The 19,582-nt window shown below is 38.0% G+C and overlaps 1 protein-coding gene and 1 long non-coding RNA gene across 5 annotated transcripts in view; one reads left to right on the top strand and one right to left on the bottom strand.

Moving 5' to 3' along the window:
• ZFYVE16 (zinc finger FYVE-type containing 16) overlaps positions 1-3,175 on the top strand; it is a 53,594-nt gene extending 50,419 nt beyond the window's left edge. For all 4 annotated transcript variants that reach the window (XM_025924263.2, XM_086697844.1, XM_086697819.1 and 1 more), the window contains one exon: positions 399-3,175. In XM_025924263.2, the coding sequence (XP_025780048.1) occupies positions 399-560 (162 nt within the window). In that variant the 3' untranslated portion in view covers positions 561-3,175. The remainder of the gene's footprint in view (positions 1-398) is intronic.
• LOC147584312 (uncharacterized) overlaps positions 1-19,582 on the bottom strand; it is a 38,467-nt gene that overhangs the window by 17,865 nt on the left and 1,020 nt on the right. The gene's annotated exons all lie outside the window — the stretch shown is intronic.

Here is a 19,582-nt window from a genome sequence, read left to right as displayed (position 1 = left end):
AACATTAAATTCAAATATTAAATATTTTTGCAACAACAGATTCAAAATAATTTTAAGTAGATTTTTTTTAATACCATAGGTTTTTATTTATAAGTCATGTTGGTAATTATTTAAAACCTTAGTTCTCTAGTGTGTTTACATGTGCATTGAGAAGAAACCTAAAGTATGAAGTAGTGGTATTTAAACAATTTTCATGATGTCTATGGGAAAGACACTTACAACTTATGTAGCAGATAAAAGAATATATAGGAGATGTGAAACATTAGTTTATGAAGTATTTATCAAGTATTTTCTTAACATGCTTAAACTGATATTTTATAATAGTTTATATTCATCTGCTGAGTTAAGCAAGATTGCTTACTTTCTAGGGTTGACTTATCAAGATTTTTTTTTTCCAGGTTGAATTTCAGGCAGGATCTGATGGCCGACTTCTTCCTCAGCATTATTTAAATGATCTTGATAGTGCTCTAATCCCTGTACTCCATGGTGGGACCTCCAGCTCTACTAGTTTACCATTAGAAATAGAATTAGTATTTTTCATTATAGAAAATCTTTTTTAGTGAAAGATATGAGTAATATTATATATTACAAACTAATTTGTTAAAACTAAATCCACTAAAACTGAAATGCCACAGACACTAAAAGTAAAGATTTGCTGTTTGAAACATGTAAGTTTTGCTTTTTAGGTAGGAAATGATCTTTTTAAATCATTAGCACAATATTTAAATCTCTAAAAATTTAAGAGACCCACAGTTTTTGAAGCTCTGACTTAACACAAGTTCTATAAAGACAAAGATTTTTTCTGTCTTTAATAAATTTGTAGCATTTACTGTGTTATTTAAATGCAAAGCCAAAGTATCTGCACTTATGTATACCTCTTTATGCCAAGAATGATTTTAATGAAGGCTCTTTTCAGATGTAACCTTATGAGGGAAATAGCTGTTACATATGCCAGTTACATTGCTGGCTTCTAGAGTCTGTTAAAAATGAATTTCAGTGGCACAGTTTCCAGATCTTAGTCTTATAATTCTTTGAATAAGGCAGATAAGGTATTTGTATAATTGGAGTGGAGACCTACCTCCATGATTAGATAAACTCTGATTATTTGGATCAAAATCAGAATTTTGCCTTTTTTCTTCTCAAATTATTTTATATATATATATATATATATATATATATATATATGGTTTTCTTTATTAAATGGGTATTCTTAAAATAATTGTGGGTGCTTCAGAATTTTGTGCTTATATATTTAAATACATTGTTTTATAGCAAAAACGTGATTCAGTATATGTTTTATAAGTCTTTAATAATTTATAAATAGGTAATATTTTTATATTGCAGTGCATTATGTTTTCTCCTTTCCTTCCAAAATATACCCCACTGTATTTACCACTTCTAAGAGTGATGGACAACAGGCCATATGACCTTTGAAGTAGTCATTATGTAGCAATAAATGAAGCCTGAAACAGGTTTTTTTTAACTTCTCCTTTAAACCTTAGAACTTTCTTGGCAAGTCTGCATATTTTCAGTGACACCAATGTACTAAATATACATTTTAATGAACTAATTACTTTTGCATATTTTATATTCTCTATATGGTAGTTATTTTTTATAACAGGATATTAACCTAAGTTAAATTCTGTGTGTTTGAAACTGTTACAGAACTTTCCTCTTCAAACAGCAAAATTGTAAGAAGTACTTTGTGTTAAAAAAAAAAAAAAAAGTAAAGGGGATATTTTAGTTAGTCCTATAATTTACATTATATAGAATATAATCATTATTTTCATGTTTTTTTTTATTCTTATGTGGTATATGTTTTTGTATCAAAACACTCATTGTATATTTCAAGAAAAAAGAAAACTACACTAAATAACCCTGATGTAAGAAAAAAGACTTATGAAGCATCTCAACACTAAATAACCCTGATGTAAGAAAAATACTTATGAAGACCAAGTCAGGGTTATAACTCAGGATCTGAGTCTCAGGCTAGGAGAGACTGAGAATTTTACTCCATTGGTCATATGGTTCCTACTGAATCACATCTGTAGTACTAGCCAAAGACATCCTATGAAGGAGATTATCAGTCTCCTGGAAGTAGCTACTTGATAAGCAATGTAAAATGTTGCAGCTATTAAATAAAAAGGCAACACAAAGTAACCTGTGAAATTTATTGAAATGGTATAGGATAAAAACAATTGCATATCAAACTCAGTTTATGTTTTCTGTATATACTGTGTGTTTATTTTGCAGTATAAGTAGTTGCACAGTCTATGAATACTGAAATTACTTTAAAATAACAATTTGGTGCAGGGTGCTTCCCATGATATAGGATAGGATAGGATTTGGATTTGTTTTCATAAAGTCTCTACATTTAATAAAAATTGGAATAATGTGCCTTTGGAGGTACATTTTGAAGTGTTCTTTGTAGCTGTACAATATGTTTCTGAATGCCATTGTTACTTATTTGGTCATGTTCTTCACATTGGTACTTAATTTTGAAATTTTAATTTTTTTAAAGGTGAAGAAATAGAATGGTTCTTTGTATTCGGTCTGCACTGATCTGTTTTTGGTCTTACGCCTTTTAGTATTGCTCTTTTTCTCTGAATTTTGAAATATGAAGTAAAATCTAGCCCACTTGTTCTATGCAGCCACCAAACAAACTTTGTGTCTATATACTTGCTATGTGCAGAGCACTTTATTAGGCTTCACTGGTTGACAGATGAATAAAATATTTCTGTCCCTAATGGAACTGAATATGTGAAGCAGATAATTAACAAAGTAAAATTAATTGCTATAATAGAGATATGAATCTTGACTACATGGTTGGAAAACAACCCAGGAGGATGGCTATACCAATAAGGAGAAGGTTACCTGAGAACTTGTTAGATAGTGGGCATTAAACTCGGCCAGGTAAGAGATAAAAATCTGAAAAGTAGGTAATATATAGAAAGACTGGACCTTCTCTTGTATGAATATCTCACCTTCTGATTTAATCATAAAAGCAGTAGCCTGACTATGGTATCTCAACTGCCTAAATTTATAATAGCCTAGATTCAAATATTGTTTTATAAGAACAGAACTTTCCTTTTTTTAGTAGCAAGTATAACTTTGATAACTTGACTCCTATTTTAAAAGAAAATATCCTGAAATAAACCAGAAACCTACAAAACCATCTTAGGTTTTAATTTTTTTCTTTGTGATTAAAAAAATATATTTCAGGGGTGCCTGGGTGGCTCAGTTGGTTGAATGTCCAACTTCTGATTTTGGCTCAGGTCATGATCTCATGGATTGTGAGTTCAAGCCTTACATCAGGCAGTGCAGAGCCTGCTTGGGATTCTCTCTCTCTTTCCCCTTCGCTGCCCCTCCCCCACTCATTCTCCCCCCCCAAATAAACATTAAAAAATTTAAAAAGTTTCATAGATATTTATATATTATATATATATTTACACAGACACACATACATGATTCAAAAATCAGAATAATATACAAAACTTATCATTGTAGGGTCATCTGGGTGGTTCAGTCAGTTAAGCATTCAATTTTAGCTCAGGTCATGATCTTGCAATTCATGGGTTTGAGCCCCATGCTGGGCTGTGTGCTGACAACTCAGAGCCTGCACCCTGCTTCGGATCCTGTGTCTCCCTCTCTCTCTGCCCCTCCCCCCCTCCGCCCCCCCCCCCCCCCCCCCCGCCTTGCTCTCTGTCTGTGTCTCTCTCTCTCCGTCAAAAAGAAAAATAAACATTAAAAAGAAACTTATCAATGTAAAATTTACCTTCCACGTGTCTACCTTGTTCTTCTTACCCTCCAATCTCAACAAGTAATCATTTTTATTAGTTTCTTTTTTTTAAATTTTTTTAATGTTTTATTTATTTTTGAGAGAGAGCATGAGTGGGGGAGGGGCAGAGAGAGGGGGAGACACAGAATCCAAAGCAGCTTCCAGGCTCCGAGCTGTCAGCACAGAGCCTGACACAGAGCTTGAACCCATGAACTGTGAGATCATGACCTGAGCCGAAGTCAGCCGCTTAACCAACTGAGCCACCCAGGAGTCCCATTTCATATGTATCTTCCCACAGTTTAGGTGTAGTAGCAGCAAATACAAATAGATACATGTATTTTTTTCCTCTTTTCATTTTTTGTACAAAAAAAAAAATGTACCATGGTATTTATCCTGAAGAACACATTCACTTCCTCAATTACTTTGAGTTATGAGGTTCATATTTAGAATTTTAAAGGTTTTGTTCCTTCTCAAACCACTATTGATAAAAGCTTATTAATTGCAGAAAGACAAAATCCTCTTACTGGAATTATGACCATATGTTTCAGTGGGAGGACTATTTTTCTCATAACAATTTTTTTATTACTAAAACACTTGCAAGGTTATTTTTTATTTGAGCTATATTTAAAATTTTTATTTTTTTAAGACACCAAGCCTTGCCATCTAAATTTATCTTTTGCTATATAATTGACATTTTCTTTTCACATCAGATTTTTGTAGTTTCAAATCTTTTATTCTTTCTTTTGTATTAAGCTTGGAACAATTTAATATTTAACACTTTTTAGGAAATACTTTGTGCATCTGCACTGATAAAATTACAACCATATTTTTCATGCTTTATACAAATGAAGAAGTAGGTCTAACTTAAGTGCTTTATTATGAACCTCTGAATATAATAAAGGTTTTCTTTTTCTTTTGGTAAAATACAGTGCTTCCCAGCCTCCAATATAACCCCCAGTGATCCCTACCTCCTGATATTCATACCCTTGTGTAGTCCCTCCCACATAACAATGTTGGTCTTTGCGACCAATAGAATATGGCAGAAGGGTTGGGATGTTATTTCTAAGACTGTTGTGAAAAACTATCCCTTCTATCTTTGGTGCATTTCTTCCCACTCTTCCTTTCCTCCTTTTTTTTTTTTCTATCCTTTCTTCTTTGCTCTGTGCCTCCCTTCCTGTCTGTTAGATCACTCATTCTTGGGGAAGCCAGGTGCCAGGCATGGGTAGCACCATGGGGAGGCCCATTTGACAAAGAACTGAAGCCAACAGCCAAATGAGTGGAAGTGGATCCTACAACCCCAGTCAAGCCTTCAAATTGCAGTCACAGCCAAAAGGTTGTGACCTCATGATAACCACCAAAATAAGCCATTCTCTGATTCCTGAACCTCAGAAACTGTAAGATTATAAATTTTTCTGGTGCTAAATTTTCTGGTGATTTGTTATATGCAGCAAGTACTATTAGATAACTAATATAATATTTTTGAGCAGCTATACACAAAAATTGCTAAAAGTGATTAACTGTTGATAGAATAAAGCATATTTCCTAGCAACATTTATGGATTACATGCCACAAGTAGGATGTGCTATGTGCAGAGAATACCAATAGAATAGGGTTTGGCCATATAGGAACAAAGATGGAGTTGTGGGAAACTTCCTGTTTCTGGGAATTGCATGCTGGGATACTTAGATCCATTCTTCTGCTGAAAACCTAAGGTGATTAAAATACAAAACTCTTCTTAAAGCATCAAGAGATTAGACAGGAATGTTCAAGAGGAAAGAGAAAAAGAGAAGTTGGCATGTGGTCCTATTTGAGACAAACTTACGGGGTGAGGGGGGGTAAATATCAAAGTTCAAGAGCCACACAAGGTTGTGCATCTAATCAAAATCATGAACCTAATGGGAACTTCCCCACAAGGCTGAGACACACCAACCCCAAAGGGTTTTAGCCTTGGGATAAGGATGAACCAGAAGTACAAAGTATTATAAAACTGTAGCCAAGTTTAGAATTGCCTACATCATCCAAACTCTTAAGCATTTAACTTGCTTTAAGGTGTTCCACTCTGCAGAAGGAATAAAAATGTAAATCTTCTCCATAGCAAAGTAACTTCATTGCAGGCCTCAAATTACTTTTCAAGTATAATATTTACTAACACACAGTTAAACAAGTAGTCATGTAAAGAAATGACTCCAGAGCCAAGAACTAGTAGAAATAATGAAAAACTCCTTTAGGTATTAGATTCCTGATTTCTGTGTTTAAAAAATAGGTGTGAGGTACCTGTAGGGAATGGGACACCATAAAAAGTGATGGAGCTAATTTGGGAAAACACTGAATACACATGTTGCAAGAATATATAAAAACTCTAAAGCTCTAATTAAGTAGGTTTAATGGTAGGATAGAATACAGCCACTGGGGAAAATTTATAAGTAAGGATTTAAAGTAGGAAAAATTCTCCAGAGGTGCAGCCTGGAAAGACAAGTTGGAAAGATGGAAAGAAACATATACAGCAGGTAGTGAGAAGTCATAATATATGCTTAACTAGCTTCAGGAGACAGGAGAATAGGACACAACAAATACTTAAAAACATTTTTTTTAGGGGCACCTGGGTGGCTAAGTGGGTTAAGTGGCCAACTTCAGCTCAGGTCATGATCTCGCGGTCTGTGAGTTAGAGCCCTGCATCAGGCTCAGTGCTGACCACTTGGAGCCTGGAGCCTGCTTCAGATTCTGTGTCTCCCTCTCTCTCTAGCCCTCCCCTGTTTGCGCTCTGTGTCTCTCTTTCAAAAATGAATAAATGTTAAAAAAAGTTTTTAATGTTTAATTTTGAGAGAGAACACAAGCAGGGGAGGGGCAGAGAGATGGAGACACAGAATCTGAAGCTGTTAGCACAGAGCCCAATGGCTGAGCTCAAACCCATTAGCTGTAAGATCATGACTTGAGCCAAAGTTGGACGCTTAACTGAATGAGCCACCCAGGCACCCCTCAACAAATATTTTTAAATATAAACTTTTGAAAACCGATGAAAGACATTACTCCACAGATTTAGGAAGCTAGACAACTCCCAAACAAAAAGGAATCATTATAGACACAGGAAAACAGGAACTGCCAGGTGGCACAGAATCCAAGTAAGTTTTGCTCTCTCTAGTCAAAAAAAAAAAAAAAACAGGAAAAAAGGAGTTGGGGCCATGAGACAGACCTTTTGAATTTACTTGCCTTATTCCTAGAGAGCTACAGAAAAGCAGCATGCGCGCACATGCGCGCACGCACACACACACCCTCCTCACCATGTGTAAACCCTGTGAGGGAACCTTGCCCTACACCAAGCTAGAGACAGCAAAACAGCATCACCCCTCTCTACCCACTGGTGCAGTGGTGGCAGACAATCAGACTGCTGGGTGGAATACTGGGAATGGTTAAGGGAGGCCGAAAGCCCTGACCTACCAGAAGACCAAGGAGGAGGATCTTGGAACCAGAGAATGTGGGTAAAGATCATAGGAAGTGAACCTCCAAATTTGTGTATAAAATCCTGGGACCAGTCCCAAGCTGTGCATGTGTGAAACTGACCAGAAGCAGCCGAGCAAGGGTTTTAAACACTGAACTACAATGCATATCACTATAGCCATTAACTCAGAGATAATGTGGCATAAAGCAAATATCACAATAAAGCAAGTCAAATTTGAATTTTTTGACTTCCCAGTGCACATAAAAGTTATGTTCATACTATACTGTTTTCTATTAAGCTGTGATAGCATTGTGTCTAAAAAACAACTTACATACCTTAATTTTAAAATTCTTTATTGCTAAAAAATGTTAACCATCATTTGAGCTTTCAGCACATCATAATCTTTTTGCTGGTGGAGGGTCTTTATCAACTAAGTTTATGTAATATTCTAAATCTTTGGTGTCATTTCAGTAATCTTCACAGCATCTTCAATGGGAGTAGATATCATCTCAAGGAACCACTTTCTTTGCTCATCCATAAGAAGCAAGTGCTCATCTGTTCAAGTTTTATCATGAGATGGTAGCAATTCAGTTACATCTCCAGCTCCACTTCTAATTCGAGTTATCTTGCTATCTGCATCACATCTGTAGTTATGTCCTGTACTGAAGCCCTGAACCCCTCAAAATCATCCATGAGGGCTGAAATTAACTTCTCCCAAACTGGGTAATGTTGATACTTTGACCCCTTCCCATGAGTCACAAATGTTCATAACAGCATCTACACTGGTGAATCCTTTCGAGAAGGTTTTCAGATGACTGCCCAGATCCATCACAGGAATCAATACACAGCTCTAGCCTTACAAAATATTTCTTTCTTTTTCTTTTTCTTTGAGAAAGAGTGTGTGTGTGGGGGGGGGGTGGGGAGCAGGGATGAGGGGCAGAGGGAGAGACAGAATCTTAAGCAGGCTCCACGTTCAGCACAGAGTCCAATGCAGGGGTCAATTCCACGACCTTGGGATCATGACCTGAGCCAAAATCAAGAGTCACATGCTCAACTGACTCAGCCACCCAGGTGCCCCACAAAATGTATTTCTTAAATAAGGCCTGAAAATAGAAATGACTCCTTAATCAATGGGCTGCAGAATGGATACAGTGCTAGCAGGCATGAAAGTAACAATCTCATTGTACATCTCCATTAGAGCTCTTGGGTGGCCAGGGGAATTGTCAATGAGCTGTCATATTTTGAAAGAAATCTTTTTTTTGAGCAGTAGGTCTCAACAGTGGGCTTAAAATATTCAGTAAACCGGGGTGCCTGGGTGGCTTAGTCGGTTAAGCGTCCGACTTCAGCTCAGGTCATGATCTCATGGTCCGTGAGTTCGAGCCCTGCATTGGGCTCTGTACTGACAGCTCAGAGCCTGGAGCCTGCTTCGGATTCTGTGTCTTCCTCTCTTTCTGACCCTCCCCCATTCACGCTCTGTCTCTCTCTGTCTCAAAAATAAATAATAAAAAAATTAAAGAAATTAAAAAAAAATATTCAGTAAACCATAGTGAGCAGATGCTGTTGGAAAAATGGCACTGATAGACTTGTTTGACACAGGGTTGCCACAAACCTTCAATGTGTGAAAAACACAATTATCTGTGAAGTGCAATATAATGAGGTATGCCTGGATGCAGGTTTCAGACTGGCCACTGGGTGGAGCACGATCAGGGCAGATTAGAACCGCACTATAATGGTATTGAAAACTAAATTATCATTGGAACCACAACCCACATACAGCTGTCCAGGATATGTGGCCTGAACTAACAGGATGGGCTACAAGCTAAAACAAACCAAACAAAAACAAAAACATTCTTCTGAAGACTGGAACAGGACTGAGAGTTTCATAATATTCAGTATATGTAGAAAATAATCCAAATAACATGTAAAACATTAGGGAGATCTAAACAACTCTAAAGGGAAAAGACAATGAACAATAGCCAATTCTGGGGTTAGTTAAATTTTAGAATTATCAGAAAAAGACATGTTATTTTAATCATGTTCCACAAAGCAAGGGCAAACACTATTGAAATGAATGGAAAGGTAGAAGTCTTCACCAAAGAAAGAGAAGCTATAAAAAGAACCAAATTGAAATTTTATAAGTGAAAAATACAAATAACAAAAAATTTACTAGGGGGTTTTAATAGAATAGAGACAACCAAGGGAAGCATCAGCAAATTTAAAGATACATCAGTAGAAATTATCCAGCCTAAATGACAAAGGGAAAAAAAGGCTTTGAGACTTATGAGAAAATATCAAAAGGCCTAATATTCATGTTATAGGAATTGCAAAAGAAGAGGAGAAAAGACTGGAAGAAAAAACATTTGAAGAAATAATGGCTGGGGTGCCTGGGTGGCTCAGTCAGTTAAGTGTCTGACTCTTGGTTTCAGCTCAGGTCATGATCTCATGGTTCATGAGTTTGAGTCCAGCATCAGGCTCTGTGCTGAAAGTGTGGAGTCTGCTTGGGATTCTCTCTCCCTCTCTCTCTGCCCCTCCCCACCTCTCAAAAATAAATAAACATTAAAAAAAAAAAAGGATGACTGAAAATTTCCAAAATGTGGTGAAAGACATAAATTTATATACATTTACCTAAAATTATATTTACAGCAGTTCTACTGGCATAGAAAATGCTAAAAAGTTAAAAACCATACCCAGGCACATCATAACCAAACTGATGAAGTAAACATAAAGATCTTGGAAAGAGCCAGAGGAAAAGGACACTGCACATTTTTTGGAGGACAAAGATTTGAATTATGTTGTATTTCTTACCAGAAACCAGAGAAAGTGGAACATCACTTGTAGAGTGCTTTAAAAAAACAAAGCAAAAACAATTATCAACCCAGAATCCTTTAACTAGTAAATATATCCTTCAGGAATCAAAGTGAAATAAAGACATTTTCAGAAAGAGAAAAATGTAAGATAATTCACTACCAGAACTTCTGTAAAAGAAATGGTAATGAAAATTTATAGGGAAGGGAAATGATAGAAAAGGGAACCCTGGAATACCATGAAAGAAGGAAAAACAACAGAAATGGTAATATTTAATAAACAGAAAGGACTATTTCTTCACCTTTTAAGTTTGCTAAAATATGTATAACGGCTGAAATAAAAAATATATAACACCGTCTGACAGGATGTTCACCATATACAGATCTAATACATAAGAGAACTACATCCTAATGGGAGGATAGTAAAGGGACCTATATGGTAGTAAGGCTTCTATATTTTACTTGAAGTGACAAAAATTCAAAGTAGATTGCAAAAAGTTTGGGATGCAATAATCTCTAGAGTAATCACTAAACAATATATGCATGGATATTTACTTTTTAAAAGTCAATATATAGGGAGAGGGAAGATGGCGGCATAGGAGGACGCTGGGCTCACCGCGCGTCCTGCTGATCACTTAGATTCCACCTACACCTGCCTAAATAACCCAGAAAACCACCAGAGGATTAGCAGAACGGAGTCGCCGGAGCCAAGCGCAGACGAGAGGCCCACGGAAGAGGGTAGGAAGGGCGGCGAGGCGGTGCGCGCTCCACGGACTGGCGGGAGGGAGCCGGGGCGGAGGGGCGGCTCGCCGGCCAAGCAGAGCCCCCGAGTCTGGCTTGCAAAAAGCGGAGGGGCCTGACGGACTGTGTTCCGACAGCAAGCGCGACTTAGCGTCTGGGAGGTCATAAGTTAACAGCTCTGCTCAGAAAGCGGGAAGGCTGGAGGACAAAGGGAAGGAGAGCTGCTGAGCCCCCTGACGACAGAGCTCAGTTTGGTGGGGAACAAAGGTGCTCGCCAGCGCCATCTCCCCCGCCCATCCCCCAGCCAAAATCCCAAAGAGAACCAGTTCCTGCCAGGGAACTTGCTCGCTCCGTGCGCAAACACCCAACTCTGCGCTTCTGCGGAGCCCAACCTCCGGCAGCGGATCTGACTCCCTCCTGCTGCCACAGGGCCCCTCCTGAAGTGGATCACCTAAGGAGAAGCAAGCTAAGCCTGCCCCTCCTGCCCCTGTGCACCTTGCCTACCCACCCCAGCTAAGACGCCAGATCCCCAGCATCACAAGCCTGGCAGTGTGCAAGTAGCCCAGACAGGCCACCCCAACCCACAGTGAATCCCACCCCTAGGAGAGGGGAAGAGAAGGCAGGCACCAGTCTGACTGTGGCCCCAGCGGTGGGCTGGGGGCAGACATCAGGTCTGACTGCAGCTCCGCCCACCAACTCCAGTTATACACCACAGCACAGGGGAAGTGCCCTGCAGGTCCTCACCACGCCAGGGACTATCCAAAATGACCAAACAGAAGAATTCCCCTCAGAAGAATCTCCAGGAAGTAACAACAGCTAATGAGCTGATCAAAAAGGATTTAAATAATATAACAGAAAATGAATTTAGAATAATAGTCATAAAATTAATCGCTGGGCTTGAAAACAGTATAGCTGACAGCAGAGAATCTCTTGCTACAGAGATCAAGGGACTAAGGAACAGTCACGAGGAGCTGAAAAACGCTTTAAACGAAATGCATAACAAAATGGAAACCACCACGGCTCGGATTGAAGAGGCAGAGGAGAGAATAGGTGAACTAGAAGATAAAGTTATGGAAAAAGAGGAAGCTGAGAAAAAGAGAGATAAAAAAATCCAGGAGTATGAGGGGAAAATTAGAGAACTAAGTGATACACTAAAAAGAAATAATATACGCATAATTGGTATCCCAGAGGAGGAAGAGAGAGGGAAAGGTGCTGAAGGGGTACTTGAAGAAATAATAGCTGAGAACTTCCCTGAAGTGGGGAAGGAAAAAGGCACTGAAATCCAAGAGGCACAGAGAACTCCCTTCAGACGTAACTTGAATTGATCTTCTGCACGACATATCATAGTGAAACTGGCAAAATACAAGGATAAAGAGAAAATTCTGAAAGCAGCAAGGGGTAAACGTGCCCTCACATATAAAGGGAGACCTATAAGACTCGTGACTGATCTCTCTTTTGAAACTTGGCAGGCCAGAAAGAATTGGCACGAGATTTTCAGTGTGCTAGACAGAAAAAATATGCAGCCGAGAATCCTTTATCCAGCAAGTCTGTCATTTAGAATAGAAGGAGAGATAAAGGTCTTCCCAAACAAACAAAAACTGAAGGAATTTGTCACCACTAAACCAGCCCTACAAGAGATCCTAAGGGGGACCCTGTGAGACAAAGTACCAGAGACATCACTACAAGCATAAAACATACAGACATCACAATGACTCTAAACCCATATCTTTCTATAATAACACTGAATGTAAATGGATTAAATGCACCAACCAAAAGACATAGGGTATCAGAATGGATAAAAAAACAAGACCCATCTATTTGCTGTCTACAAGAGACTCATTTTAGACCCGAGGACACCTTTAGATTGAGAGTGAGGGGATGGAGAACTATTTATCATGCTACTGGAAGCCAAAAGAAAGCTGGAGTAGCCATACTTATATCAGACAAACTAGACTTTAAATTAAAGGCTGTAACAAGAGATGAAGAAGGACATTATATAATAGTGACAGGGTCTATCCATCAGGAAGAGCTAACAATTATAAATGTCTATGCGCCGAATACCGGAGGGCCCAAATATATAAAACAATTACTCATAAACATAAGCAACCTTATTGAGAAGAATGTGGTAATTGCAGGGGACTTTAACACCCCACTTACAGAAATGGATAGATCATCTAGACACACGGTCAATAAAGAAACAAGGGCCCTGAATGAGACATTGGATCAGATGGACTTGACAGATATATTTAGAACTCTGCATCCCAAAGCAACAGAATATACTTTCTTCTCGAGTGCACATGGAACATTCTCCAAGATAGATCATATACTGGGTCACAAAACAGCCCTTCATAAGTTTACAAGAATTGAAATCATACCATGCATACTTTCAGACCACAATGCTATGAAGCTTGAAATCAACCACAGAAAAAAGTCTGGAAAACCTCCAAAAGCATGGAGGTTAAAGAACACCCTACTAACGAATGAGTGGGTCAACCAGGCAATTCGAGAAGAAATTAAAAAATATATGGAAACAAACGAAAATGAAAATACAACAATCCAAACGCTTTGGGACGCAGCAAAGGCAGTCCTGAGAGGAAAATACATTGCAATCCAGGCCTATCTCAAGAAACAAGAAAAATCCCAAATACAAAATCTAACAGCACACCTAAAGGAAATAGAAGCAGAACAGCAAAGGCAGCCTAAACCCAGCAGAAGAAGAGAAATAATAAAGATCAGAGCAGAAATAAACAATATAGAATCTAAAAAAACTGTAGAGCAGATCAACGAAACCAAGAGTTGGTTTTTTGAAAAAATAAACAAAATTGACAAACTTCTAGCCAGGCTTCTCAAAAAGAAAAGGGAGATGACCCAAATAGATAAAATCATGAATGAAAATGGAATGATTACAACCAATCCCTCAGAGATACAAACAATTATCAGGGAATACTATGAAAAATTATATGCCAACAAAATGGACAACCTGGAAGAAATGGACAAATTCCTGAACACCCACACTCTTCCAAAACTCAATCAGGAGGAAATAGAAAGCTTGAACAGACCCATAACCAGCGAAGAAATTGAATCGGTTATCAAAAATCTCCCAACAAATAAGAGCCCAGGACCAGATGGCTTCCCAGGGGAGTTCTACCAGACGTTTAAAGCAGAGATAATACCTATCCTTCTCAAGCTATTCCAAGAAATAGAAAGGGAAGGAAAACTTCCAGACTCATTCTATGAAGCCAGTATTACTTTGATTCCTAAACCAGACAGAGACCCAGTAAAAAAAGAGAACTACAGGCCAATATCCCTGATGAATATGGATGCAAAAATTCTCAATAAGATACTAGCAAATCGAATTCAACGGCATATAAAAGGAATTATTCACCATGATCAAGTGGGATTCATTCCTGGGATGCAGGGCTGGTTCAACATTCGCAAAGCAATCAACGTGATACATCACATTAACAAAAAAAAAGAGAAAAACCATATGATCCTGTCAATCGATGCAGAAAAGGCCTTTGACAAAATCCAGCACCCTTTCTTAATAAAAACCCTTGAGAAAGTCGGGATAGAAGGAACATACTTAAAGATCATAAAAGCCATTTATGAAAAGCCCACAGCTAACATCATCCTCAACGGGGAAAAACTGAGAGCTTTTTCCCTGAGATCAGGAACACGACAGGGATGCCCACTCTCACCGCTGTTGTTTAACATAGTGCTGGAAGTTCTAGCATCAGCAATCAGACAACAAAAGGAAATCAAAGGCATCAAAATTGGCAAAGATGAAGTCAAGCTTTCGCTTTTTGCAGATGACATGATATTATACATGGAAAATCCGACAGACTCCACCAAAAGTCTGCTAGAACTGATACATGAATTCAGCAAAGTTGCAGGATACAAAATCAATGTACAGAAATCAGTTGCATTCTTATACACTAACAATGAAGCAACAGAAAGACAAATAAAGAAACTGATCCCATTCACAAATGCACCAAGAAGCATAAAATACCTAGGAATCAATCTAACCAAAGATGTAAAGGATCTGTATGCTGAAAACTATAGAAAGCTTATGAAGGTAATTGAAGAAGATTTAAAGAAATGGAAAGACATTCCCTGCTCATGGATTGGAAGAATAAATATTGTCAAAATGTCAATACTACCCAAAGCTATCTACACATTCAATGCAATCCCAATCAAAATTGCACCAGCATTCTTCTCGAAACTAGAACAAGCAATCCTAAAATTCATATGGAACCACAAAAGGCCCCGAATAGCCAAAGTAATTTTGAAGAAGAAGACCAAAGCAGGAGGCATCACAATCCCAGACTTTAGCCTCTACTACAAAGCTGTCATCATCAAGACAGCATGGTATTGGCACAAAAACAGACACATAGACCAATGGAATAGAATAGAAACCCCAGAACTAGACCCACAAACGTATGGCCAACTCATCTTTGACAAAGCAGGAAAGAACATCCAATGGAAAAAAGACAGTCTCTTTAACAAATGGTGCTGGGAGAACTGGACAGCAACATGCAGAAGGTTGAAACTAGACCACTTTCTCACACCATTCACAAAAATAAACTCAAAATGGATAAAGGACCTGAATGTGAGACAGGAAACCATCAAAACCTTAGAGGAGAAAGCAGGAAAAGACCTCTCTGACCTCAGCCGTAGCAATCTCTTACTCGACACATCCCCAAAGGCAAGGGAATTAAAAGCAAAAGTGAATTACTGGGACCTTATGAAGATAAAAAGCTTCTGCACAGCAAAGGAAACAACCAACAAAACTAAAAGGCAACCAACGGAATGGGAAAAGATATTTGCAAATGACATATCGGACAAAGGGCTAGTCTCCAAAATCTATAAAGAGCTCACCAAACTCCACACCCGAAAAGCAAATAACCCAGTGAAGAAATGGGCAGAAAACATGAATAGACACTTCTCTAAAGAAGACATCCGGATGGCCAACAGGCACATGAAAAGATGTTCAGCGTCGCTCCTTATCAGGGAAATACAAATCAAAACCACACTCAGGTATCACCTCACGCCAGTCAGAGTGGCCAAAATGAACAAATCAGGAGACTATAGATGCTGGAGAGGATGTGGAGAAACGGGAACCCTCTTGCACTGTTGGTGGGAATGCAAATTGGTGCAGCCGCTCTGGAAAGCAGTGTGGAGGTTCCTCAGAAAATTAAAAATAGACCTACCCTATGACCCAGCAATAGCACTGCTAGGAATTTATCCAAGGGACACAGGAGTACTGATACATAGGGGCACTTGTACCCCAATGTTCATAGCAGCACTCTCAACAATAGCCAAATTATGGAAAGAGCCTAAATATCCATCAACTGATGAATGGATAAAGAAATTGTGGTTTATATACACTATGGAATACTACGTGGCAATGAGAAAAAATGAAATATGGCCTTTTGTAGCAACGTGGATGGAACTGGAGAGTGTGATGCTAAGTGAAATAAGCCATACAGAGAAAGACAGATACCATATGGTTTCGCTTAACAGGAACCCATGGGGGAGGGGAAGAAAAAAAAAAAAAAAAAAGAGGTTAGAGTGGGAGAGAGCCAAAGCATAAGAGACTGTTGAGAACTGAGAGCAAACTGAGGGTTGATGGGGGGTGGGAGGGAGGAGAGGGTGGGTGATGGGTATTGAGGAGGGCACCTTTTGGGATGAGCACTGGGTGTTGTATGGAAACCAATTTGACAATAAATTTCATATATAAATAAAAAAAAATAAATTAATAAAAAAAAAGTCAATATATAAATTAAAATGAAATTGTGTAAAATAAAAAATTCAAAAGTGGGACACTTGGATGGCTCAGTCGGTTAAGCATCTGACTCTTGATTTCGACTCAGGTCATGATCTCATGGTTCGTGAGTAGGAGCCCCACACTGGGATCCATGCTGACAATGTGGAGCCTGCTTGGGATCCTCTCTCTCTGAGCATCTCCCACTCATGCTTGTGTGAGCACTGTCTCTTTCTCAAAATATCAAAATATGGGGACAAAGAGAAACTGAACACATTCTGTCAAAATAAGTGTGGTTCCAGAAGCTCTCACTGGGGCTATAGCAGTCAGTCATAGAGAAAGAGAGACACCAAAGCTTTTGCATTCCCAAATCACTGGGAATAAAAGGTAATGTTCTGAATTGGAAGTCGTTTTAAAAGCTTAGTTCCCATCCTTTGCAATTTAAGTTGAAAACAACTGTAACTATAAAGAAAAAGGAGGACTTTGTGGACAAGTCAAACTAAGAGCCTGATATTCAGGATAAATTCTAGAAACAAAGTAGAAGTACTCAAAGTTTAGTCTCACAATAGTTGACTTAAAGACTAAGAGTCACAGTTAAAATAAATCTGGATATATCCTATCATTATGAATCCGCTTTTCTAAAAGTTTCAGTTTTATTATCCCCGATTAATATGCTCACTGTTCTATTATTAAATGGTGGCAACTGTGTAAAAATTAAAACAGATTATTCTGTCTTGAAAGTTCTGTACCACATTGACCTTAACCTTCTCTATAATAGTAAAATTTGGTAGATTCTTATTCAGAATCTCTATACTGTAAGTATATAGTATTTTTCTAATTGTTTTAGGTCATGAAGAAACTAAACTCCCTCCCCAAGGAAAAAACACACATAAACATAAAATTCTGCATAGAATTTAAGGAGATACTATATTTATTAAAAAACAAAAAACAAAAAACAAAAAACCAACCCTGACTTCTAAGAGAAATTTGGAAAACAAACTAAAATTAAAGTCTTACCGAAAATAAGATACTACTCTAAGCCACAATTCCTGCCTCATCTCACACTTTAAAACAAATCTCCTCAGGATATTCACATACCCCATCAAAAGCTATTTTCTTTAAAAACAACACTTTGGCAGCCTTCAGACTCAAAATTATTAATGTTGCCAGGAGGATGAGCTTGGGTAAAAAAGTAAAAATTTGTAAGTTATTGAAGTATCTGTCCTATAAATTTTTTTTAACATTTATTTATTTTTGAGACAGAGAGAGACAGAGTATGAACGGAGGAGGGTCCGAGAGAGAGAGAGAGACAGACAGACAGACAGACACAGAAACAGGCTCCAGGCTCTGAGCTGTCAGCACAGAGCCGGACGCGGGGCTCGAACCCACGGACAGCAAGATCATGACCTGAGCCAAAGTCGGACGCCCAACCGACTGAGCCACCCAGGTGCCCTGAAGTATCTGTTTTATAAAAGAAGTCCTTCTCACAGGCAGAAGAGCTTTTGGAAACCACTGCCAGGGTGATCATGAGAATCTTTAACACTCCTCTGTGACAATCTGCAGTTGTCCGTGTCAATTTGACTTGCAAATGATGCCAATCATTTGTATATTTATGTATATATATATATGTATGTTTGTGTATATATATATATGTATATATACACACACACACACACATTTACACACACACACATACACACACAAGTGCTGAGTGGGAAATAACCAAATTCTAAGGCCAGCTACACTCTTACCCAAGAGTGAGTTATGTATACTCAATCAAAGGTCATGCTCCCCTGATGGCCTCATCTTATTCCGCTCCTCTACTATGTACGTCACCACTTCTACCCAGACTGGGTTACTCAGAACTAACAATACACTATATATTCCTATTTATTTTTATCATCAAAAGCATCTCTAAACTCTCAGATCAATGCCCATTTGTTACTTTCTAATCTCATAAATTTCTATGTATCTGCTATCCTTTCCTCAATGTATCATATACCCTTAACTCGTGAAACCTTTCCTTTGTGCCAAAAAAAGCAATTAGATACATATTCGGTATAAAAATTCCCATTCAAAAGTAGAGAAAATAGTATGATGATGCTCCAGGTACCGATCCTATAACTCAGATTCAACAATTTTCAAGATTTTCCACTTTTGCTTCATCTATCCCTTTATTTCCTTGTGGGAGTGTCTTCAACCAAATCTCAGACATCATCATTTCATGCTAAATACTTCAATATGCAGCTCTAAAAAATGGACAGTGAACAGTAATTTTAATTGAGTCAGTAATTATAAAATATATGAAAATATTGACCTAATACCGTGACCAATAGGTGATAAAAACTTTTGAACTGCAACTGATACCATCAAGAAAGTGAAAAAAGCACCTACAAAATGGGAGAAAATATTTGCAAACCATATATGTTAAGGGGCTTGTAGTCAGACTTTATAAGAAATTTTTATAATTCAACAAAAAAACCCACAAACAACCCTATTAAAAATGAGCAAATGATTTGAATAAATCTTTCTCCAAAGAAAATATATAGTCAATAAGCACTTGAAAATATGGTCAACATTATTAATCACTAGGGAAATGCAAGTCAAGACTAAAATTAGACAATACTTCATTTTCCACTTGGATGGCTGCCATTAAAAAAAAATCAACAGATAGCAAATATTGTTGAGAATGTAGATAAATTGGAACCCTCATACATTGCTGGAGGGAATGTAAAATGGAGTAGCTGCTTTGAAAAACTGGCAGTTCCTCAAAAAGTTAAACATAGAGTTACCGTATAAACCAGTAATTCTACTCCAAGAGAAATACCTTCCACATCCTTCCACACAGAATCTATACATGAATGCTTACAGCAGCTTAGTCATTAGTAGCCAGAAAGCAGAAACAACACAAATGTCCATTAACTGATGAATGGACAAGTGTGAAATATACAAACAGTGCAATTTTTCTAGGTCACGAAGAATAAAGTACTGATGCATGCTCCAATGTGGACGAAGCTTGCAAACATATGCTAAATGAAAGAAGCCAGTCCCAAAGACCA

The sequence above is a fragment of the Puma concolor genome, chromosome A1, assembly GCF_028749965.1.
Source record: "Puma concolor isolate L17-30 chromosome A1, mPumCon1.1.hap2, whole genome shotgun sequence".
NCBI classification, from domain to species: domain Eukaryota; kingdom Metazoa; phylum Chordata; class Mammalia; order Carnivora; family Felidae; genus Puma; species Puma concolor.
The sequence above is the reverse complement of the archived record's forward strand: the minus strand, read 5'-3'. Positions and strand labels throughout refer to the sequence as shown.